This window comes from Macrobrachium rosenbergii, chromosome 2, assembly GCF_040412425.1.
Source record: "Macrobrachium rosenbergii isolate ZJJX-2024 chromosome 2, ASM4041242v1, whole genome shotgun sequence".
Lineage (NCBI taxonomy): Eukaryota > Metazoa > Arthropoda > Malacostraca > Decapoda > Palaemonidae > Macrobrachium > Macrobrachium rosenbergii.
In genome coordinates this window covers 39,270,513-39,295,512 of record NC_089742.1, presented here as the reverse complement: position 1 = coordinate 39,295,512, position 25,000 = coordinate 39,270,513, and the positions used below count along the sequence as shown (strand labels likewise).

General features: G+C 36.9%; 2 protein-coding genes across 2 annotated transcripts in view; one reads left to right on the top strand and one right to left on the bottom strand.

Moving 5' to 3' along the window:
* The first annotated feature begins 591 nt into the window (after window positions 1–591).
* LOC136845305 (uncharacterized) lies at window positions 592–11,661 on the top strand. Its single transcript, XM_067115516.1, has 10 exons — window positions 592–1,048; window positions 6,970–7,408; window positions 7,596–7,737; window positions 7,833–8,007; window positions 8,105–8,261; window positions 8,589–8,750; window positions 9,351–9,553; window positions 10,903–10,991; window positions 11,086–11,243; window positions 11,386–11,661. The coding sequence occupies exons 1-10, from the start codon at window positions 1,016–1,018 to the stop codon at window positions 11,583–11,585; spliced, it is 1,758 nt and encodes a 585-aa protein (XP_066971617.1). The 5' UTR covers window positions 592–1,015; the 3' UTR covers window positions 11,586–11,661.
* Window positions 11,662–12,851: 1,190 nt separating this feature from the next.
* The window catches only part of LOC136845302 (protein toll-like), a 67,841-nt gene continuing 55,692 nt past the window's right edge, over window positions 12,852–25,000 (bottom strand). The window contains 7 exon segments of the mRNA XM_067115501.1: window positions 12,852–14,106; window positions 14,457–14,723; window positions 15,062–15,198; window positions 15,335–15,485; window positions 15,772–15,835; window positions 15,837–17,576; window positions 17,578–17,872. Of these exon segments, the coding sequence (XP_066971602.1) occupies window positions 13,969–14,106; window positions 14,457–14,723; window positions 15,062–15,198; window positions 15,335–15,485; window positions 15,772–15,835; window positions 15,837–17,576; window positions 17,578–17,795 (2,715 nt within the window). The 5' untranslated portion in view covers window positions 17,796–17,872 and the 3' untranslated portion in view covers window positions 12,852–13,968.

The window sequence follows — 25,000 nt, the reverse complement described above, 5'->3', positions numbered from 1 at the left end:
TTGAAATTGCTCACTGCATTTCAAAGTGTACAGTATGTGGAACATACACACATCCATTTTTATATTATATAGATAAATACATATAAAAAGATGGCTTGTAAAAACAGCAAGTGTTATTAGAACGTGTAACAGAGCTTGGAATTTTAATGCAAGTATCACTGGGTCACAGTGATGCCCAAGACTCCAGCAGAGAGAGAGTTATTCTGAAATATCCAAAAAATTTTTGTCGGACTGGATTTGACATTCTTTCAGCAATACTGTGTTCTCTCTCTCTCTCTCTCATATAACTAGATCAGCGCATTCTCCCACTTAATCAGTGCTTTATCTAACCTTCTCTCTCTCTCTCTCTCTCTCTCTCTAAGATCAGCACGTTCTCCCACTAGGTCAGTGCTCTCTCCCTCTTTCTCTCTAAGATCAGCCCATTCTTCCAGTAGCCTCTGCTCTCTCTCTCTCGGGTCATCGCATTTGTGGTTTTTCCTCAGCTATTTTAGAGCAGATTTTCCTTTCCGCTTTAATTAGTACATGGACGAGAAACCATTAGCGCTTCAAGGGATTTCATTTCTAATTAGGTGGACGTCGAAAAAGAATTTTACTCTCATTAGTGGTCGCCTAAACAAATGCAACGCATTTTCTATTGCGCATTAATTTCTTTGTTTGGAGATCAGATTCTTGACCTAGGGATTAACTACATAATGGTCTTTAGGATTCACGCACGCACACACACACACACACACACACGCACTCACACATATATATAATTTTGAGTCTTAACAGGACAAAGCACGACGGAAAACAATCAATTCGATAAAAAAGTAAATTGCCCAAGTGACAAAATTGTGGCTAACAAGACCATTAACGAAGTTGTTTGAACCAAACTTGAATGTCTAGCCGTTCTGAAGACGAAAGTGACAAGGAAGAGGAATTCAGTCTCTACTAGGCCGCCTAGAAACCGTGTGCTAAATTTTACTTTTGTGTGTAATTTCTTTTAGTTCATTTCGTGGTTCTGCGTTTAAGAATGAGGGTCTTATACGCTGCCGTGATTTTGTGCGTGAGTATTCTCGGTTGGTGTTCCTTTTTTTGGTGAATATTAATGGTAGGATAGAGCAATATGTGAGCGCACTTAAGATTTAATGTTTTGTTCGATATATGTGAGTAAAAATATGGCATAGTTTTGCATCTGAACAGTTTACGATGAACAGGTTTTGAATACTTGATTGGTAGGCCTACTTTCAGGATGGCTAAAACCTTTCTTTGGCGAATGTTGCTAATTCAGGTTAAGCTGGCCGTAGGCCAGCGCGGTTAACCTTTTGGAGGTAGCTGAAAAAAGGTAAGGCGTTAATTGGTGTGGAATACTGGTAATCTTGCTTAAACAATGTCAACTACTAAAAACTATTTATTGCGCGACTGGCATGTGTTTGTATTAACTTGCTGTACGCAGTCTGTGGGACTCGCAGTTTCCTTTGACATGCGCAAACGTTCAAAGATTATGCGGCTCATTGTGTAATAGTCAAATCCACGCTTATCAAATCACTCGGCGTAGCTGACTCTCATGATAGGTTACATTTTTTTCAGTCCTATTAGCCAGCGGGAGAGCTATTGCACTTTTTGGGGGTGCAAATTTGAAGGCTTTAAAACCAAGTGCAACTGGTTATTGTAAAACCACCAGCTGGTTTTGTGTTGAAGCCACACGTTGGTTTCATTACGCACAGAGACGTGTCTTGATAGGTTAGGTCATAACACACTTTAAAATTTATTCTAGCGTTGATAGGCAGCCAGTGAAACTTAAAACTTTTATTATTCTTGGCACTTGAACGTAATCACCACTAAGAATGTTAAAAACAACTATAGGCCAATTGCAATTGCTACACACATTTCTAAAATGCTAGAATTTGTATTAGCAAATATAAGGAAATTTTTATATACGAGTATCAGTTTGGGTTTAAACCAAATCTAGGCACAAATGTTTGCCTTAAAAAATGTTATCAATTATTACAACGTACAAAATACGCCTGTATTATGGTTTTTAGATGCTAAAGCAGCATTTGATCGGGTGAACTACTGGAAGCTGTTTGATATATTGTGCCGAAAAGTACCGGAACATTCAAGTTACTCGCCTATTGGTTTAACTTTCAAAATTTCGTTGTTCAATGGGATGATCGATTTTCTGGCCCCTTCGGTAGCAGTAATGGTTTGAGAAAGGGAGGCATTCTGTCACCCTACCTTTTTAACATTTATGTAGAAGACCTGAATATTTGTTGCTTTAAATAATTTTAGCTATGCAGATGATCTAGTTATTCTTGCCCCACTGCTAGGGCACTGGAAGACTTCTTTAGGATTTGTAGATGACCTTGCTATAGAACATATATATTATACAACACCAACAAACTGTGTGTATGTTGATTCCTCCATGTAACAACAAAAGTCAGGAATGCCCATGGATTTCATTGCAAAATGACTTCTTACAATTTGTAAATTCATTCTCGTATCTGGGCCACATAATTACTAGTAACTATACAAGAATAGATATTGAACAGCAGCGTCGGAAGCTCTGTGAGAGGGAATATGCTTATAAGAAAAATTAATTTCCGTGATGAAACTAAGTTCAATTATTCAAAACTTTTTGCACGACTATCTGTTGTTCTTCACAATGGTATCACTACATACAAACTTTAGGAAGACCAAGTGTGTTATAATGATATAATAAGGGGGCTCCTGGGGTCGCCCGAAGTAATAGTGCTTCACATGTTTTTGTGACACTGGGTTTGCCCTGCCTTCATGTTATCCGGCGCCACGCAGTATTTAGTTTAAAACAGATTGGAGAAATCAGTTGTTTTGATACGATTGCTAAAAGACAGTGATGCGTCTTTATTATTTACATTACATGATGAATGGCACAGAATACTCTGACAGATAAAACTGCTTCTTTTATGCTCTATATTTGGAATGATTTGTGCGTTGTATACGTAGATGGAGAATGTTATTGAGCTTATGTACGCTTGCTTTTTAGGTCTAGTTGTGTGACCCTTTTTAAAGTTTATGTTCATTGGTAAGATACACACTTTGGTTGATAATTGTATTTTTTCTGTATTTTTTTTAATAATCAAAATTGTAGACTCCTGGCACCACTACTTTTATTTGTAATTTATTGTATATGAATTCATATTCTAAATAGTAATTTATCATTATCATTATCATTGTGCGCTGGTAATAAAAGCATATTTAATGTTGCAATATCCAGAGTCAGGTATAAGATTAAACTTTTAATTTAAAATTTACTCAAAATATGCAAGCAGCAGATGTATCGCAGGCATTAAAAAAATAGACCGAACAGTAGTGGTGTGGGGCATGTGTACTCTATTAATCCTAAATTAGTAATATCGGTACCAGACTGTAGCGCTGCTCTTGATACAGCATGATTGCATAGGATTTCGTTCGAAATTCACGAACTGGCACTAACATGCTCCATATTTAATATTTCAGTGCGAAAAAAACCATTATTGCATACAGTAAGGCTGTATGTTTCATAAGAGTGAAATGCCATATATTTCAAAACTTAAGAAAATGCCATTAGCCAAATTTCGGAGAAAGCTACGAAACAAACTTTCGTTTACTTATTGCCGATGCTTTTGACAAAAAAAGTAATCTTCAAACCTCGGTTCAAATGGTAAATAAAAAAAACTAAAAAAATTTGTCATAACATTAATATTGCTTCCAATGCAACCACAAAAATTGATATAGTCCAATTTGATTGTTTTACGCCTTAACGCTGAAAATATGTATTTGGGTAAATACAGAAGTAGAATGCAACCACCAATATCAAGAGTGGCGGCGCAACACGAACCGCCTGGTGTAACAATGAAATTGTCTTAAAACCATTTATATTTGTTATTTGAGTAAATACAAAGGGAATATTTGGAACCGCTTTTCATGAAATTTTAAAACCATTCATATTTGTTGGGGGAATTAAAAAATTACGGCTTACTAGCAAATATTTGCCCATGCGATTTTGTAAGCCAAGATTTTGTTCCTAGGCCTATGTGAGTTAGATTTCTTTTCTTTACGCTTAGCATTCACATCTTTCTATTAACAATTTCTGGCGAGAAATCATAAGTTATCTGCACATTCCTGCACTTCGTTACCTTATGAATGAATAACTTATACACCAAAAGCGAGCAGGACGACTCTTGAAATCATGTTTTAAGCCAGTTACGTGTTCCATAGGCCTTGATAATAATACTAACAGATATTTCGATTAATAGCCATTTCTCCATATAATTAAAATAATTTGTTCTTCAAAGAACAGGTAATCTCTCTATTTTTTTTAACGTTAGTTTAACCAGACCACTGAGTTAATATATAACTCTCCTAGGGCTGGCCTGGTAATCTCTATAAATAAATTCTTTGGTAACGGAGATGGCATCTCAGAAGGCTTAGATTATTTTTTTAGGCCTATAAATCATTTTGCAACATACAGGCAACTTGAACACAGCCTTGAACTTCAGCATTCAAAGAAAACTTTTAATTCATATTGGGTCTACTGCTATAATGCTGCAGAGGTAGTTACGTTGACCAACCCGACAGGCATGTTAAACGCGCTGTCATTGACGGAGCCGCTAATCTTATACTGTGTTTTGAACTAAAAAAGAAAAATCAAATCGAATCACACAGGTTACGAATTATGCCAACGCATAAAAGGGATCATACTTATATAACCATGATGAAAATAGTGCTAGCTGTGAATTCGCAACTTTATATGTAGACATTGGAAATGTTTAACACCACTGGGCAACGTTACATTGAGTGAGATTTTGGAGGATACAAAAAGAATCGTGTCGCCTCAGATTTGAGCATAGCTAGAAGTTTTAGTACGGCAGCCTGAATAATAGAGGGAGGAATCACAACGCCATAGTGTCAAACCTACAGTAACGGAACTGAACTAACAAGGTAACCTGTCAAATCAATCATTGAAAATATTAACAGATCGCATTAATGAATATCGAAATGTTGAATAAAACATTTTGACAATGCGTTAACGAATATTGAGATGTGTCCACCTAAAGAAATACGTGGTAATTTGGAGGCACATTAAGTAACATAAAAGGAAAATAAAATATATGGCCTCCAGATTAAGTAAAGTTACCCTCACATTTAAGAAAACCTATAAGAAGACATTGTTTGCTTATATTCTAGAAGTTACAACATAAAATTAAATTTTTCAAGAAACCTGTTAAATTTGACATGCGGAAGACTTGCAGAAGGGCCAAATAAAGACAGATGAAGCGGGACAAAATCAATGATAGTCGTAAGTGGAGCTAAAGGCCACGCAGATCGTCTATATTTAAAGAAGCCATGTCAATGGTACTTGAATCGCGTTAGTTATCATGCGATTTTACTTCCTAGTAATGTTGGCAGGTTAGGCAGCACTCCGCTCTCTGAAAAGGGAAACTGACGTAGAATTCTAAGTGCGATTTTATGTAGGCTACAATTGTGTAAAGAAAAAGATATTGATAAAGTACCTGGGTTTTGATAACTGTCTGCAGGGAACTGAGAAAAGCAATTTCCTCATCTTGGAAGATGTCCATTTGTTCATTTTGGGCGAAATTTAATCTAGTAGTTTTCCCTCGAGACGAGGAGGCTAGGAACTGTAATAATCTGAACACTACCTGTTCCGGTATACAGTTCATTCTCTGTCCGAAATTCCCCCAGGGAAATACGGCCCAGGATATATTTCCTGCGGGAAGCCGTCCCAGGATATTTCCCCTCCGGACCAAGATACCTAACCCACTACTGTTATAAGAGAGATGGCTATGGCGGCGACGTAGCAACGACAGCCTACCACACGATACAATTATCACGACTAAACTACCCTTTTGGGCCGCCACACGTCGTTATTTACAGTATTTTGCTTGTTTATAGAAATGGCTCAGAGGGGGAAAATATCCCTCCAAAATTCCCCGCGGGAAAAACAGCCTGGGCTGCCTGGGGGACCAGTCTGAAACACGCCGCAACCGGCCAATGTGGAATGTAGGAAGTCTCACACGTAGGTGACAGGGAAAATGGAGATTATTAGGGGGAAAATATGTATTATTCCAAATTAAATGCGGTCCTGTTAAAGGAAAAGTTATGAACCGGCGGAGAAACAAAATGAAAAGTATAGGGAAAGGTTTGGGCAAACTTTAGATGTAGCTTGCCTAACAGTTTAATTGGGGAAATAACCAACAAAAGTCTCAAATAGTTACTTGGTAATACTTACCTTATGGCACTGGGCAGAGGCCATGCCCTTAAATATAGATTAGGCATCTGTAATTTGAGTAGTGTAGTCATTATCATTGCGGTGGAGGAGTTTGTCCTTGAATTAAACTTATGGTGGTTTTAGTTTTATAATACTGGTTTTATGTAGCTGTTGTTGCTAAACAGAAGTTCCAAAATTAAACTTAATCCACTGGGGGCTATAGTCCCGACTTGAAATAATTTTCCTTGGTCTTTGTATATTAGTTTTACTGGTTTTTGAAACTGTGTAGCCTACATCACGTGAACTTGAATTTTATGATATTGCATGGTTAGGAATGTGATTTAGGCATAAAGCAAAGGTAAATAGGTCTACTTAACCCATTGCAGGGTTTCGTATCTCTGAAGGAATGTGGCATAACGTAACAATGCCATTCATTCATACCTTAAATATTTACATGCATTTAATTTTTGTGTAACGAAGCTGAGGAAGTTTTCATTTTACACAATTGTGCATTAAGGTTAAACGTTGACTATTAAATTGTGTAAAAATCTCTATTTTTTAGGTACTGTATTATAAAGGAATCTTAATTTATTTCAGGGCCCACAGTGAGAACAGTAAATGAGTCACTAGTATTAGATTACTGCCCAGAAAGAAACTTATGGGCGGAGTGTCATTCAGTGTTAAAATTTCCTTAAATTTCAATAGTAAAATTTATGTATTTAATGTTCTCTTTGCAGAGGTGTGTCCTAGCAGTGCCCCCACCCCCGAATGTCCATACCCATAACCAGCAGCCCCCATTCTTTGTGTCGCCTGGGGAACCGCCCCAACAGAATGCCCCAGTGGCAGCGCCTTTGCAGCAACAGTCTCCAGCAGTTTCACAGCAACAACAGCTGCCAGCAGAGGAAGAAGATAGACAAAAGCAGCAAAGGCTGCATCGACCGGATGAGGAAAGTTGGCAGCAGCTGCAGCAGCAACAGCAACAACAGCAACAGCAACAACAGTTGCTACTAAGGCAACAGCAGCAGCAACAACTAAGACTGCAGCAGCAACTGCAGCCACAACAAATAATTAGACCACAACAACAGCTGCTGCCGCCGCCACCACCACCTCAACAGGCTTCTCCGGCGGCCGGATCACAGCCGTATGGGGGTTCCAACCAGCTTCCATTTCCAAATGGTATGCTTTGATAATAAATGTATAGGAATATTTTGTATTCTACATAAAGTTGAGCGGAATATCTTGGTATATTGGTAGAGGAACTTTAAAACTATATAAAGTTGAGCGGAATATCTTGGTATATTGGTAAAAGAACTTTAAAATTTTACATGATCGTATTAAGATGTAATCCTTTTGACAACCACAGCTATCCCAAATGTAGTTGTTCGACCACAACAGACAGCGGGGACTGCAAGCACTGATTTTAATCAGTTGTCTCTTGACGGTCGAAGGAGAGTTGAGGATACCAAAGTTCAGTGTCTCAAAACCCACATGAGCGTTACGTTTAGGTAATGTTTTAATTTGAAATTTGTTGTAAAGAAAATTTTCATGTTGTGGAGACCTAAATATTTTAGTAGTGTGTGTTTCAAATTTTATTTTACAGGTTCTCTGAGCCATTCAATGGGTACATTTATCCTCACAACCAGTTCACTAAATGTTTGCTGTTCACTGGGCAGAACAACCTCGAAGCAAACCTGAAGCTGAAACACGGCAGCTGTGGGGATCAGGAGAATAGGATTGTATATAAAGGAAAGTCTTTCCTGGACCCAGTCATAGAGGTAATACTTCACAAATTTTCTCATGAAACTTAAGGGAGAACATGGCTAGATAACCTAATTGAACATGACTTAATGTAGATTTTTATTCTTGACATAGCATCGTCTGATGATCCAGTGGGATAGGACCCTAGTCAGCGAAGACGACTCGTCAGTGATAGTCAGGTGCGACAGACCTGATGACTTCAACAAAACCATTGAGTGGAAATTTGGCACGAAGGAGCTAGCAGCTACTATTGAGAGAGCACAGCATCCTGGTGGGGTTCCTCACTTAGAGGGAGACTTGATCATTTTTCGATAGATAAATGCCAAATATCAAACGCCATCATGTAACTTAAACTGAATGTGGTGTATGTAAATTGGAGAAAGCTAGTAACTTTTCTTAATTTTGTATGTTTGGAATTATTTATGCTGTGCTTTGTTAGTACTATTCATCCAGGGACAAGGCTTGGCAGTGCACACTGTATATTTAATTTTTATGATATTGACCAGCCAGTGTGTAAATTTTATTTTTCACTGTCTAAACTTTGGTGGCGACATAATGTAGCTGAATATATTAGTGACATGAAATTGTTACTCTTAAGGCCCAAAAATGTGGATGGAGATTCAGAAGGGGGAGGGACCCTCTGCACCCCCTCTGGGAACAGATCCAGTTTATATCGGTGATGTCCTCACTCTGGTGTTCACTCTGACTGACAACGTGTATTGGTTTGATTCTAACATATTCTCCTGTCATGCCTTGGATGGTGAGTAAACTGTAACCACTGAAAGATTGCTTTAATTGTTCCTATTTTTTTTTTTTACTTACGTGTTGAATTGAGATATTTATCTATAAAAATATATGGAATGTCCAGTGGAAAGTAGTTTTGGTATGTTAATGGTAGTCAGCAGTTTTGAATTGGTTCTCAAGAGTATAGTATAAATAGATTTTCTTGCTCAGGGGATGGCTAGAGGTTTTTAGGGCTTGAATTTTAATGCAATAAACCCACTTGAATATTAAATCTGGAACTCTGTGAATGTGCCATAGCTAATTTAAATTGTACTGTGAAATTCATTGGTTCTTACACACCTTCGTTGTGTGCAGCTGTAGTGCGCTTTGTGACTGGACTAGTTCTTTGTAGTACCCTTTTGGCCAATGGTAGAATTTAATTTTATTTTCTTTTGGTATGTGATAATCTACCTGATAAACTTTTGCTGTAACTTAATTTTTCTTATGTAGACTAATTCTTCAAGCCTTGTGAGACTAATTCTTCAAGCCTTGTCGAAGCAATTACAGTTGACCCTCTTGATGACAGCCAGACTTAAAATGGAAATCTTATTTTACTATAATTGAATCCTCTTAACAGGAGGACAAGAACAAGCTCAGGTTCAGTGGGATACAAGTGAGGGTGCCAAACAGTTATCAGAATCAAAGAGGGACTTCTCAGGACAAACAACTGTTATTGAGAATGGATGCTCTGTCAAACTTTCCCTCTTTTCTCACTTCAAGAAAGAGAGGAATACTATGCCTAATGGAGACTTGGTCACGCTGAACTATGTCTACTTTAAGGTAAGCATTGAAGATTTGAATTGGCTTAGTGCACTGTATCTAAAAAGCAGAATGCTCTATTACATTAACTAAAAACGGATAAGACAGTGTACAGTACTGTACTGTACTTTACCATAATTTGAAGATTTATTATAGTTTTACGTATGTTTTCCCGTCATGGAGTTAATAATTCTCTTGTGTACAGATTGAACTACATTGGGTTACAGTGCCAGTGGTTAAACAAAATCAGGAATACTAGTACTTTTATTATGGCTGCTGCTGTTAAAACTGATTCGAGTGTTTTATGATTTGGCTTGTTTGTGGTTTGATCTTTGTGACTGGAATGATGCCTTCAAGTTATAAAACAAATTCTACTAAAGGACAATAAATAATTAGTATCAACTCTTCCCTGGCTGGCTGTGCTGTGCTTTCAGCAATACATTTTCAGTCTTTCTTACCAAACTCCTGTTACTACTTAATTATCCCTAGAGGTCTTATGTTGGCATTCTAGGAATTCTAGAATATTGGGTCTGCCCCCATTCCCCATGTCTGCCAAAGGTTCCCTGCATGTATACACTGTGGATCCCATCCCTTTGGGGCTAGGTAACCATCCCCTCTACCTTGACCTTTAAGTTGAGTTTATGTAAATTCTGCTGCTCTGGCAGCTGCAGCTGCAGCTCCTATCATATAAGAGATGTCTGCCTGGACCTTGTCCTCGGTAATGTGAGAGGTGGCAAAGGGTCCCATAGTTGGGGAAGGTTGCAGAGGTGCTGCTTTGCTTAGTCTTCATTTCTTCTTCTTTGACACTTAACCTTCTGAATAAGTTTAGATGGATGAAGGCCTGAAAGGCTGCCCTCCACAAGAAAGTTATCTTAAGGTATTCACTCTTTTGGCAGTAACTGTGATCCCGGGTTTAGTGTTCCGATAGTAACAAAGGTTACTCATTGGCACCCAGCTGTAGCCCTTTTTGCTGTCCTGTAACCTCTTACATGGGGTGTTATGAAGGTGGATTCTCTGCAGTCTCTGGATTGGATGATATTGGAGAATTCTATATCATCCTCCTGCAATGTTACATTTCTTCACCAGTCTATGACCTGGCAGCAGAGCTGGTATATCCCAGAGGATGCAGCGATAATTCCCCTACTAGGTCGTCTGTATGGCCTAAGAACAACTTAGTTGGAAGGTTTTCTTGTAGAAGGGTTCTTGCTTACAAAGTACTACTGTTCCCATGGCTTGTTTAGGCCATGTGCTAGTTGGACTAGTGGCTGACCACAAATTTGTTCCTGACCATTTATGATTTGGTTTGGAGCTTGATTATTGTTATCCACTGCTTAAAATGAACTTCATGCTTCATATTAACATACTTATAGGCTTTCAGATTCCCAACTTCATTGAGAGTTGTACTGCAGTGTGATGTACAAGTGTGTTATAAAGAATGTCCAGCCCAAGATCCTTGCAGGCAAGTTTGAATTTAATTTAAAACTTGAAATACTGACAGCTTTTCTAGATTAAGGTAGAATTCAACTATATAATGAGTGGTTTTAAACTTGCAGTGAGGGATTCCATCCAAGATTAGCTGAAGAGAGGAACAGAAGACGAAGAGAAGCAAAAGCAAATGCATCTCCTGATGCTCATGAGATCGACAGGGTCGAAATGATTAGAAGCTTGCAGGTTCTACTTAGAGATGAAGCAAACGAAGGTGGTGAACGAAGTAAGTAAATGAATTCTATGACAGTGAATTTGTTCAGCCATGGCCAAAACTAAGAAGTGCTCATACTTCACATTTTGGAATTTAATTGCACTTATATTGCTGGATGCTTTCTTTACAATTTAATATAAATATCAATTTCCAGGAATACCAGGAATCCCAGTGACTTCTCCAGTTGTCTCAAGCGCATTGGAACACTATTGTTATTCTCCTACAACATATTATGGTACAGTTATTGGCCTGGTTTGTTTAATAGTCATTCTTGTTGTAATAATAGCTGTGGTATGCCTGAAGATTAGAATGCACGAAGTGTCATTCTTTACTCCAACTAAAAGTTGCCAATGAACCGAAACTTGTTATAAGGAAATTTAAGTGTTTTTAAAGTTTTTACTGTTTTTATAATAAAAATATAGTAAGTTAACTGTGTATCCATAACCACCTCTTTGGACTTGAAAACTAAACTTTTTCCCAATAAGAAACTTCCTTGCTGGGGTAATAAAATTTTCAAGTTGAAAACTTGTGAATTTAAATATATTGGAAGTATTTTTGTAACAATTAGCTTTTATATCTTAAATCTGTTTAGAACTTTGAAATGCATTGCAAATATGAAATCATGAGAAAATGCATTGCAAATGTATGAAATCATGAGAAAATGCATTGCAAATGTATGAAATCATGAGAAAATGCATTGCAAATGTATGAAATCATGAGAAAATGCTTAACTTAAAATGTTCGCTGCTGATTGTAAATCAATTGTGCAGTCTGTCCTAAGTCCTAATTTTGACTTTACAGAATAAGAAATTAGAAGAGTTTCTCGAAATGTCAGGCTGACCAGGACTTAACATTCTGCTAGTTTTACCACCACAAAAGCTTACACACTGCTGCTGTGTGCTAGTCACATTTAATGGGATATGACAGACAACTAATCTGTAAAGGTAAGGCAGCCAAGATTTTTTTTAAAAGCTTTTACAGGGTTGGGCTGACCATCAAATTTATCCAGGTGAACAAATTACCATAAACATACTTGCATGAATCTGCACAAAAAGAAGTTACCTTGAACAGTTGCCTGTTAGTGTTGATGCAAGAACTGTAAATTACAGTACAATTCATATAGAAGCATGTGACAAACTGATGAATTTTCATAAAATTTTCATTGTAAATTTTATTTTTAATGTTAAAGAAAGGTTAGAGGCTGACACACACACTGTGGGATGAAGATGTAAAAACAGGAACCAGCACAATTGTGTTTAAGTTTTGGATTGTGAGACCAAGGATCTGAACTTTTTGAAGGTACAGAGTATTTAGAAAACGGAACATTTTCTCGCCAATATGCTTTAGTTTAGAAAAGATAAAAGGATTCTCAAACTGGAGTAGTACCCTCAACAAAACGTCTATCCTGAGGGGTGAGGTTGTGATAAGAGAAAATACCAAAATTTATCAATCTGAATTTCTTACCCAAATTCAATGGTTTAAATCAGGAAAATTAAGGTACAACTTTTGGAACAAAAACTAGCCGTAAGGAATATAGTGTTTGACATTCTTCATTACTGCTTGGCAAAATAGTGTTTGGTACTATCCACATAAATTTTAAAAGGCAACATACAAAGTATCTACAAGTAGAATTTTTATTCTTAAAAACATTGTAGGCAATTGTTACAAACCTTTCCCATTGCATGAGGCATTGCAATTTTACGGCAATCTTTCTTTTTTAAATATTATACAGTACTGTATAGTGCTGTAACTAAAAGCTGCAGTGGAAATCTTGTATTACACTGTACAGTACATGTTGACGACAGGGTAATTTAACACTGATGCTTCAGAGTTTTGCAAGGTTCCTTCTCTAAAAAGAAGAAACTGCACTAATACACCCTGCCCTTAAGTTTGAAGAAATCTTTACATTCCTTGTGGTCTTTTCATGAAATTAAAAGTACTTGCCATAATGCAAAAGAGCATTTGTGGAAAAATCCTCTCCACAAAAGTCTTAACTTTTTCCCACTGCTACAAAAATTTTAAAATCAAATCACAGCCAAGATTTGTCTAGTATGTCTAAATGCTAATTGATAAAATACTGCACCAAGACACCCCATAAAACAAGCAAATTGCAGTACTACTACTGTATTAATAAACTTGCTGGGAGACTTAAGACAAAAAATAATTGCCAACATATGTACCAACCTTAAAACATCCATTACTCCAGCTGAACAGCTGCTTTAACATTATAATTATGTACAGTATAAAAAATTCCTATTTACATGTGCTTAATTAAACAAATGATACGAGGCAGTGTTCACAAACTAATTAAGATATGCTGTACTTTTAAACAGTTCTTTATCCACTACGATTTTCCACCATTAAAAAGCACCAGTTGCTATCGAATAAAGAAGCATGAATGTTCAGAGCTACTACATATAGCCCAAAGCATACTTCCCACTATTACAACACTAAATATCTGTGTATTTGAAACTTCTCGCAAGTTAGATTTTTTTCATGTAAACTGTACATGACACAATATTCACCGTGAACACTTTACTGAGAATCTTTGAAATGGTTTTCATCAATGCCACCTCCCATAAGTTTTGAGCTATAAGACTTTTCATGAACCGAGGATAGTGCAATCTTATGACACAAGCACTCGAACTTTGCTCAGCATGGTATTTTCAAGTTAAGCAGTCCTATAAGCCTGAATACCATCTGCACTAGTTTATTCAGGCTGTCACTATTTCATCGCTTAATTGTTCAGCTTTTTCGGTGGATGAGGCATGAAATAACGAAGCTTCTCCCAAAATTTGGCATCTCCCCATTTCACGTAAGTTTTAGTAGAGATGTACAACTGCAGTTTATCATCCAGCTCGCTTTCAGGGGGAATCTACCAGAGAAAAATTATTAAATGCTGGGAATGAAAATAAAAAATTTAAACTTCTTGACCTATGATCTCTTGGCATTAAAAAGGTATTTATGGCAAATAAAAAAAAATGCATAAGGCCATTGCAGAGGTACAATATTTACATCCTCCAAACTGAGGTACAAGACTTGCTACAATAAAAAACAATACTGTACATGCTAGGACTGAACGATAAAAGTAAGTAAACCTCCTGGCCAAGATTCCTTAGCGTTAAAAAGGTATTTCTTGCAAATTCAAACTACACATTCAAAGTCTTGCATATGATCATTTCAGAGGTACAATATTTACTTCCCCATACTGAGGTCAATACTTACTTCCCCATACACAATGACTATGATTCTGCTAGTTCCATCTTGCAAAGCCTGAGAATGTGCTGCCTTGAATTCCAACTGGCCCCACACACTCTCAATGAAGTTGGAAGAGAGCACAACAATTGTTCGTCGACTGGCTTCCACACTCTGAAGAATCTGATTTTGAATGTACTCTCCAGGTACCCAGTCTCTATAGTGAAGGCATATTCGGTACTTTGGATCCCCATTTTCAAGCCCAGGGACCAAAACTGTGTTGACAAATTCTTCATCCTGTAATTTTAAATTTAAGATTATGAGGGGGTAACTGGTTTTTCAAAAAATCGCAACATTCAGTTAGTTTTTATGGCATGTGAATGACCTACAGAAAAATGAAAAACAAACAAAATACAGGACATAAATTTTGGTAACTACAGTGTTTCTTACAACTGTTTACACCTCAGCAATGCAATACTACAATCTCTTACAACTCATCCATGTAACGTTACACAACAAAAAAAAACTTGAAATGTTTCAAGATTACTCATTACTCCTGTGTAATCACAGTTCTACTTTTAACACCCTCCTCCATCTTACATTCTACATTTTATGTTAAAGCTTGAATAACAAACCTTGTGGGAATAACTTATGAAAGCATCAAATTTCTTGTCTGCATCCATTTCATCTTCTGTGATGGCCCACAGACACATCCGATGTGCATACAACCAAACCTTAATGCCTTGTTTGTACTTGTAGAAGCTAACAGTACCTGTGGAAATAAAATGTGTGAGAAAATTCCCTTACATATCTCATGTCACAATGTCCCCCATGTATGTCACAAACAAGAATTTCACCAAATTATGTATAACTGAATCACGTATAACACTTGGTTAACAGCATCTCACCAAAAACTGCGAAGAATAATAGGAATGCACCAATTGCAACAAGAGTGACAATGACCATTGGCTGCATGAAGTAAGGGCAAAGTGAATATTCTGTTAAATCGTGTAGATACACATTGCCCCGTGCACAAGTGATTTCATCAAAGTCTGTGACCTGTGGTAAAATAAAAGGGATTTAGAAATGGGTCTGTATACTGTTGCAGAAAGGCCATTAGTTTTCTTAGGAACTGAGAAATCTTAAGAACAAAATCATCAACATTTCATAACATTTCAGAAAGAGTATGAACATTATGTAAACACCATAACAAAAATAAGCTTAATGTTTATCACTCCTTTCTAAGCTTGTAAAAAGACATAAAGGCTTATTTTTTGGCCAAATATTCATTAAAACTGTGAGAAAATTTTAATTCAGAATGTGATGACAATCTCTCTCAACTTACTTTCCGTGAAGGTGTGTGCAAGAAATTCAGGAAGTTGATAAAATCACAGTCACAGTCCCATTTCCAAAAACTTGAGATCTATCTGGGCATTCAAGAACTTCTACTTTTGAATATTTGTGAGCTCATTTCCTCTGACATCTAGAACCTTCAAAGTGGTTGGGATATCAGATTCATTGATGAATGATATTTTGTTGTTGGATACTGTTAGGTTCACTAAATTAGCAAACTGGGGATCTTTCAGCCCTTTCAGAGTGTATAAACTGTTGTTCTTCATATCCAGAGTAACTGATATTTTAGTAAGGGGCTTTGAGAGTATACTCAGGTCAGGGAGCTCCTGAAGTCCTAAGAAGGAACAGTCAATAATGACCATAGAGTCGTGTGCACGCCACAAGCATGAGCAATTTCTGATGCACTGCACATCTGGTATGACACAGTAGAGCTGTGTCGAATCAACCTGTGACAAGAGTTGTTGGATACCGTCATGATTGCGACAGGTAACCTTTTCTATGTCCTCCACCTCAATGTCCATGATTTTCATCTTCCTTATAGGTTGTCCTTGAACAATCCTGGTGAATAGGTACATTCTACAATCGCAGAACAAGTTATTTCCTTCAAGGTACAATTTCACTTCTTTTTCATTCAGGAGATCATAAATCTCGTGGAAATCAACATAGCTGATATTGTTATTCTTTAGATTCAGTATAACAGAATCTTGATAGAACACCAGAGAGTGGTAGGAAAAATCGGTAATTTCATTTCCAGAGAGATCAACCTTCTTTAGATCCACAAATATATTATTTATAGCCGATGGTATGAAGTCAATTTTGTTGTCATTCATAAGGAGTTCTTGTAGTCTGATTTGAGAATTAAGAGGAAAATTACCCTCGTATGAGACTGGCCCTTCCTGGAGAATTTTTGCTGAATTAACCGTAAAGGAGATATTATTATGACCCAAATCCAGAAAGGTTAAAGACGTCTGCCTAGGAAACATTTCGGCTTGAAGTTTTCTGAGGTTATTATGTCTTAATGACAACCTTGCCAAAGATTCACACTTACTGAATGCTTCACTGGGTAATTCATCGAGGCTGTTATTGCTAAGATCGATATTCTTCACATCTATCAGCCTGTCAAAGGCTTTCTCTGGCAACTGTCTAAGAACATTGAAACTAAGGTCAAGAACTTCCAGAGACAAAAGTTTAGAAAAAACACCACTGGGTAAACTTTCCAAGAGGTTTCCTTGCATTGATAAGTTTCTGAGAGCACCAAGATTTTCGAAAATGTTTCTCTCCAACGAAGCTATTTGATTGTGACTTAGATCTAAGCTTTCCAAATTAACCTTATCACTAAAAAAATCGGGGTCAACTGAAGACAGATAGTTATGAGAGAAAGTAACATTCGTTAAAGCTGTCAAATTAGTAAAAAGCCCTGGCGGTAAAGTCTCCAGCCTGTTTCTTTCAAAGTTCAAGGTTTCTAAGTCTGGCAAATTAAAGAATATCGACTCTGGCAATGAGCTGAAACTGTCTGAGACCACCTTAATTCTTCTCAGGCTCGGAGTGGGAGTGAACAGATCCACTGGCAATCCAAGGAAGTCATTGTTCACAAACTCGAGGGTCAGTAAGCCCTCAAGTCCATCCAAATGCCAGCCCTCGAGCGGCCGATCTCGCTCGTTGCGGTCGTAGAAGCCAAATGTGGTGACGTTTTCCGGGTACACCCCCATCTGGAAGAACAGCTCCCCAAAGGACGCGTTGGGCAAGGGGCACCCGTAAACCTTGATCTGCTCGACGGAGGGGAGCGTGTCTCCATGAGGTCAAGTTGGTTGTCGTCGATGGCTTGCACTGCAGGAGCAGCTCGGTTTCCATGAGGACCTCCACCTCGTATACGTCTCCTCCCGCAGAATGACGACAAATGACGTAATTCCCATTTTCCTTACAATTACCGCAAGTCGTGGTTGTGGTGGTGGTGCTGATCCCGCCCGCCACCCATACCAACAATAGGAGGGCGGGCAGGCACTTCCAGGCGGCCATTGGTGGTAGGTCACGAGAGGTCAACTAACATCACAGCTAACCGTCAGTCCCTTGATCATTCCCGTGTGCTCTCGCACCTGAAAATAAACACCAGAATGTAAATATCTGACAAACTAATTTAAAGAACTAATGAATGTCAATTATAAATTGCTCAATAATTTTATCTGAAACCTACCATCTTGGCAACAAAAAAAAGTCTGATGTATTAATGAGTTTTGATAATGTTCAAAGATGCAATTTGCATTTTCTCTACTCAATTTATGCATGAACAGACACTCCTGTGCAGTCCTTTATTTTATAGCATTGTCATCCTCATTGTATTACATTCCGTATCTTTATATGGGCCTGAGCTTAAATAATGTCAGTTATCAATACTATTATCATTATATTATTATATATATATTTCCGACTACGCAGTAGCGGTCGAAAAAGGACTGGAAAAACCGTAGACTTTTACAAGGCAAATTCAAAGCACCTGGGTAACATTTGGTGTATGACAAGTATTAGTTAGTGCCAATCAGCGAAAAAAACTAGAAGCGAGCTAACTAACATTGATTGAGAGTGACCAAAAGAGATTCAAGACAATGACCACTGAATAGTCACATTCGTGAAAAATATTCACATTTCTGGCAGCATTCTTTGAAGAGACCCAATGAAAAGGAATATATGGCCGCCTTTCTCGTGGAAAATTGTCTGCACGTCTGCGCATGCGCCTTCTTAATCTCATTGTTCGTAATCCCTGGAAACTATAATTCTCAAGAATGAAAAAGTGCTTCAGATGTATGTCCCCTGAAGACTTTCTTTAATTTTAATCTTATTAAAGTGTGTGTGAGAGAGAGAGAGAGAGAGAGAGAGAGAGAGAGAGAGAGAGAGAGAGAGAGAGAGAGAGAGAGCACAATCTGCTGAAGATTTTAATTCACTTTTCTAGAGAGAGAGAGAGAGAGAGAGAGAGAGAGAGAGAGAGAGAGAGAGAGAGAGAGAGAGAGAGAGAGAGACTTGACTATCATCCATTTGCAAGTTGGCTTTAATTCATCGCATTCTAACATTCACTAATTATTTAAATCAAGTTCGTTCACTTTATTAACTGTTCACCCATAAAGCTATTTATAGTCTCTTACTGGTTCTGCTCATTAAGATTTTAGACTGCAAATATTCAGTTAATCTCATGACAAACTTCTTACGTAGGTCAATGAGCAGAATTTATTTTATTTTATTTTTTTTGCATCCGCTGAATGATTTTAAACGTATCTGAACGTCGATTCAATAATTTATAGAAATCTTTTTTTAAAACAAGGTATGACTTCATTAATCAAAAGTTTTACTACACCTACAAAATAAGGAACAAGTTTTATACCTTGAAATCATCGACTTGTATCATTGTTAACAAATATTTAATCTCAGAAGTCAAAATTATTATAATAAATTACCGCCAATCATCTACAGATATACATCCAAACTGCTACTTAGTATTTAAGACTACTTTTCCGCAATACTGTTCAATATTACGATTATTCCAGTAAAATGCCATAATATAAGTAATATTATACCAATAAATGATAAGCAGGATTTAAGAAATTACTTATATAAATTACCATCTAATACATAAGGCTATACAAAAGATTATCATCTAATATTTAATATTCAATACGTTATTATTATCTATTTAAGGTATTTGAAATATATACTTTACAATTTAAGTTTTTACATATAAATAATTATGATTCAAGGTTTCATCCTGAATAATAAATAAGAATGAATGTTGTTTATTAGTATAAATAACCTTAGATGTAGGTGGTAATTTTGTTGATACAACGCTGAGAATCCGTCTTTAATTTGCTGGTATGCTAGACCAACAAATTAAATTCGAATTCCCAAGGCTGTATCAACAAATTACCGGCTACATCTAAGGTTATACCAATAAACTACCATCCATTGCTTTTGGTTATACCAATAAATTAAACCACTCAAAGAGGGGAAACGGGCGTAATATGATCTCAATGAGGGACGAAGCTGGACGGACCAGCCTCCTGCAGCCAGGAACCGAGGGAAAGGGGACAGGGAATCTAACGAACTTTATTGACGTCCCTGATAAGACTCTTGTAATGCAAAACACAATGACAGAGGAGAGAGAGAGAGAGAGAGAGAGAGAGAGAGAGAGAGAGAGAGAGAGGGATAGAGAGAGAGAGAAATTTTTGTTTTATGACCTAAGAAGAAATTGTTCATGTATATAAATATAATTACCAAGGTGAAAATTCTAATAATCTCCCTATACTGTCTTCAAGTGTGAGTCTGAGAGAGAGAGAGAGAGAGAGAGAGAGAGAGAGAGAGAGAGAGAGAGAGTTTGAAAATGCTGTCTTCAAACTTTGTTATAAAAAAAAAAAATCAGCTTTATTTCAGTATATCCAAAACAATAAAAAAAAGATTAAAGCTCATTTCGAAGAAAGATCTGACAGTTTCACAACATACCAATAAAAATACACACACACAGCACTGATAATGAATATATAATAATTGGACCAATATGTAACAAAAAATATTGGCAATAGGTGGCTCTTCAATACATGGCACCTAGGCTATTCAGTGACTTAGTACAATAACTAAAAAATTTGATAACTTAAAAGAGGCATTCATTAAAAAACTAACATATTAAAACATAGTTATGATATAAAATCGTATATGGGTTTGCCCCGAGTCCCCTAGGCTTATATCTTGGGCGGGGGGGCTTCTCTTAAAGCAGCTATGGAGCCAAGCCCTTGACGGGTAACACTGGATTAGGTGATATTGAAGTTTGGCCTGGTATGATGAAGGAGATTTGGTTAATTAAGGTTAATTAGGTATGATTAGGTTTGGCGAAGTTGGACTAAATGGCTAATTTCAAGTTACTTGAGGATATGTTTGGAAAGAAAACAGTATATCTGGTTAATTCAATAGGGCATTGTTAGGTTTCGTTAGATAAGTTAATTTAACTGCATATGCTGGCGTAATTCAACGTAATAAGCAATGTCTCTGGTAGGCCTTGGTTTTGTTTGATCATCTCCAAAACTCTTAAAGTATTACCGGCACTTTTTTTTTTATTACCTTATTTTCCAGTTTTGGAATCCCTTCTCAGTGCCTGACTATTCACTGGGTCCTTGTATAAAATCCGACACGTTATATGACCTTGTTACGTGGGGTCGCAGTACATATAACTTTAATGCATGAAACTTACAACGTAATATTTGCAGAAAAAATATTACTTGTACAATAACTGTCGCTGTATTTAAGTATGTAAAGTTTGCTTATATTTACATTTTCACTAATCGAGGATACAGGTATTATTTATGAGTATCAAACCACCTAGTTCTTTCAGATTTATTCACTGAAATTCTCACGCGTTTAATTCAAATTAATCCTCTTGACAACAAGCACCAACTCTAAATGCCAACCAAGAGGTCACAAGTCACACACCTTGCCTCCACCGCGGTCACACACCCGACTGACTGGGTACTAACTGGTTACTACAGTACAGAGCACAGGCTGCACATCACATTGGTGGGAGAAAGATCCCAAGTACAGCCAACGTACGAACGAACTTCCCATCCCAGACTGCTAAGGGAAAACCCCCACCTCTATCTTGGATTTTACAGCGGCCTTAGTACTGTTTGAGAATTTGCAGTTAATAACTGATTAGTTCATATATACACATATAAGTGAATATAATTTTTTCATCACTTCTGCTCCGTGAGGTGGCAATTATTGTATACTCTTTAGGAACCTAGAAAACTTATAATTATTCGCTTGACAACGGATAAAAATGTCTCATACGTTTGGCAGTGCAACTGACCACTTCATCATCGACGTGGCTCGTGGGTAGTTTACTAATCACGTCACTGGTGTGACCGTGAGATGGACAATGAGTGGACCAAAACCGAGACTGGACGATAATATTAATCGTTTTTTCCAGACCCAATCTAATCAATTTAACTTGTTACCAAACTATATGTTATTATCCATAAAGTGCATATCTCCTTGTTGAATAAGTCGAAAAGCTTACTTACTGAAAAACCAGAAAACTGAATAAATAGCTTAAACATACATTGAACAATAAATAAATGCGACACGAGTTTACCCAGCAACCACAAATAGCTGCGCGGAGCTTGGTTTCTTAAAGCAAAACGTACGCTCAAAATTGCTGAGCGCCATCAACTCCCGAAGTGCGTTAAATCTTATCTTCTCAGGTAACCTTATATATATATATATATATATATATATATATATATATATATATATATATATATATATATATATGTGTGTGTGTGTTGTGTATGTATGTGTGTGTTTGTGTTTTGTGTGTATGTATCATATTATATTAACCATTGATTAACAACCTGTAAATTTTATATGTACAAGCCCGAATTCTCAGTCTAAAGTATATATATACATACATATATATATATATATATATATATATATATATTAGATATATATATATATATATATATATATATATGCTCTAGATTAGAATGTGATACATTAAAAAAGCTATATATATGAGCAAGAAACATACGTAACACTGGGCCACAAAAAAGCCAGTAAAGTGAGAGTGTGAGACAGAATATTTTGTGGAGGTTGTGAACACCAGGGTTAGACGGTTTGATCTGTCCTTGTGTCATCCACTTCCAGGAAATGTCTTCTTTCTTCCTCTGCTCTTCCTAAATAATCAGATTACCTCTTTTTGGGAGGCGCTTATGTCATCGTATGACTAGAGAGAGAAAGTCCATCAATAAACTACATTCCTGTTGTGACCGAACTTGATTTGGACGGCCAAGCTTGGTTCCGTTGCTTAGAGAAAAACAAATAAAAGCAAAGCAGTCTCATAAACTTGTATGATTCACTAACTCACTCACTTCATAGAGTACAGGGCTAGCAGCAGACCCCTCCATGTCACTACAATGTTTTGCAGTTTCAAACGAGTGAATTGCACAATATCTTCAGCTTCTAGTATTCTGAAATCATTTCCTCTTTTGCGTTCCTTGGTTGTAATACGACCCCAGCTGGTCCAGCAACTACATAATTCCGCCCGTGTAAGAGTTTTGAGTTTTATAATATTAAGTGAAACATCAAAACTCTTTCCAAATTTTATCATTAACTTGTAGATGCAACTGAGAGGCCTGACAACTACGCCATACACACAGGCCGATACTAAGCACAGATAAAAGAGGATGGTTAACTGCAGGACCAGAGCCTAACTTACAAAAGAACGACATCGTTAATGAAGTTACAGAGGTCTAACGCAGGTCTGATACACGGCTATGAGTAACAATAAGATCCGAAAGTGCATTTTTAGTGAAGCCAGAGTTCTTCAGCACCTCTGGCTGTATTACAATGACCCTAGAATATGATTTAATTAGATGTCGTTAAGGGCAGCAACGTATTTTTAAAAGCCCCTGACAGAAAAGAAAAAAATGCTAAGATGACCATATTGACAAGGGTTTCTTTTGCACACATACTTAATATATATATTTATGCTTATATAATATATGTATATATATATATATATATATATATATATATATATATATATATATATATATTATTTATATACTATGTATATATATATATATATATATATAATATATATATATATATATATATATATATATATATATATATATATATATATATATATATATATATATATATATATGAAACTTTTATTCTAGCGTGGGGAGATAAAGTATATTTCCCACACAACTATACGTTTCTCCAGAGGCTTACGAAAAATGAAGGCACCTATGATAGGTCTAGTTACGGAGAGAAATCCCAACACTAAGCAATCAGCACCATCTTAACGGCGAACCTTACTTAGTAAGAGAAAAACAACTTTCAACTCCTCGAGGGACGATAATGCTCTGTGCAAGATTAACAATGCCTAAGCCTAACCTTGGTCCGCTGATCTTCAAAGTACAGCATGTATTCTGAAAAGACAGGCCAACTGACGCATAGTGCTCCGCCATTATTTCTTGTGACAGCAGCTGCAAATGCGTCACAACAAATGATTCTGATAATTAATTATAAAGGAGGAAATAAGATAGAGTGCACTTCTATAAGTTATAAGGAGTTGAAAAAAAGCCATTGGGGTGTGACTAAGCCTTCTGTATTGTATTTCATAAAATTCTTCTCTAAGTAATCCCGGTGAAGTCTTTTATTAGCCTACGCCAAAGCCAGGACTAAACATCTGCTAAAGAATGTTACGCATTGTCCTTTGTCACGGCATTGGAAATGAGCGAGGAAAAGCGATATTTCTGTATCTCCTTGATCTACGGTCTTTTATCTGAGGGTAATTGCCACCAGCAGCTGGGAAAGCCACTTGGAAGAGGTCCCGCGCGCACTTGCAAAAACAACTTGACGGCTGGCGATCATCCTGTTCAGTGGCGTTCCCTACAGATGGAAACGGTCTCTAGACAAAGAGTCCCATATGACCTCTGCTAAAAAATTACTGTCGCACTGTAGCGAACAAAGCAGGTCTATAAACACATGAGGATGTCGTAGGTTTCAAGCTCTTTTCCTTATCTAGGCGTTACAAGATTCCCTGTCACATCAGTGAGTGGGAAAAAAAAGGGTGTTTTTATGCTACAGGACTACAATAGCAAAGATCATATGGCACAGTTAAGTCTTGCTGAAAAATGGGTACGGAAAAAACACGAGCAAAAAAATTGCGAGAAAAATAGTAATACAAATGTTATTACTCTCTGTTTATTAATATTGAAAATTAATCTAACCAATGCCAAATGCAAAGGAATCAAGCATATACGAAGACAAGTAATGAAAAGACCACATGACAAGACTTCATGAATAATGCAAAACTCGAGGCAGGAACAAACGAGAGAACAGACCCTCGTTAACGACTTCTCGCAGCATTAAAATTACGATAAGCAAAACATTCATGAAATTAAAATCCCACACGCAAGGGGGAAGCCCTGATGGGCTTTTCGACTTTACCGCCAGCTTTGGGGATGAAAATGATAAAAACCTGGAGATGTTGATCCTTCATATTCAAAATTAGGCCAAAAAACCCAACATACTGCACCAAGAGTTTACTTACAGGGAGAAATACACACATACACAAATGCAGATTATATATATATATATATATATATATATATATATATATATATATATATATATATATATATATATATATATATATATATATATATATATAT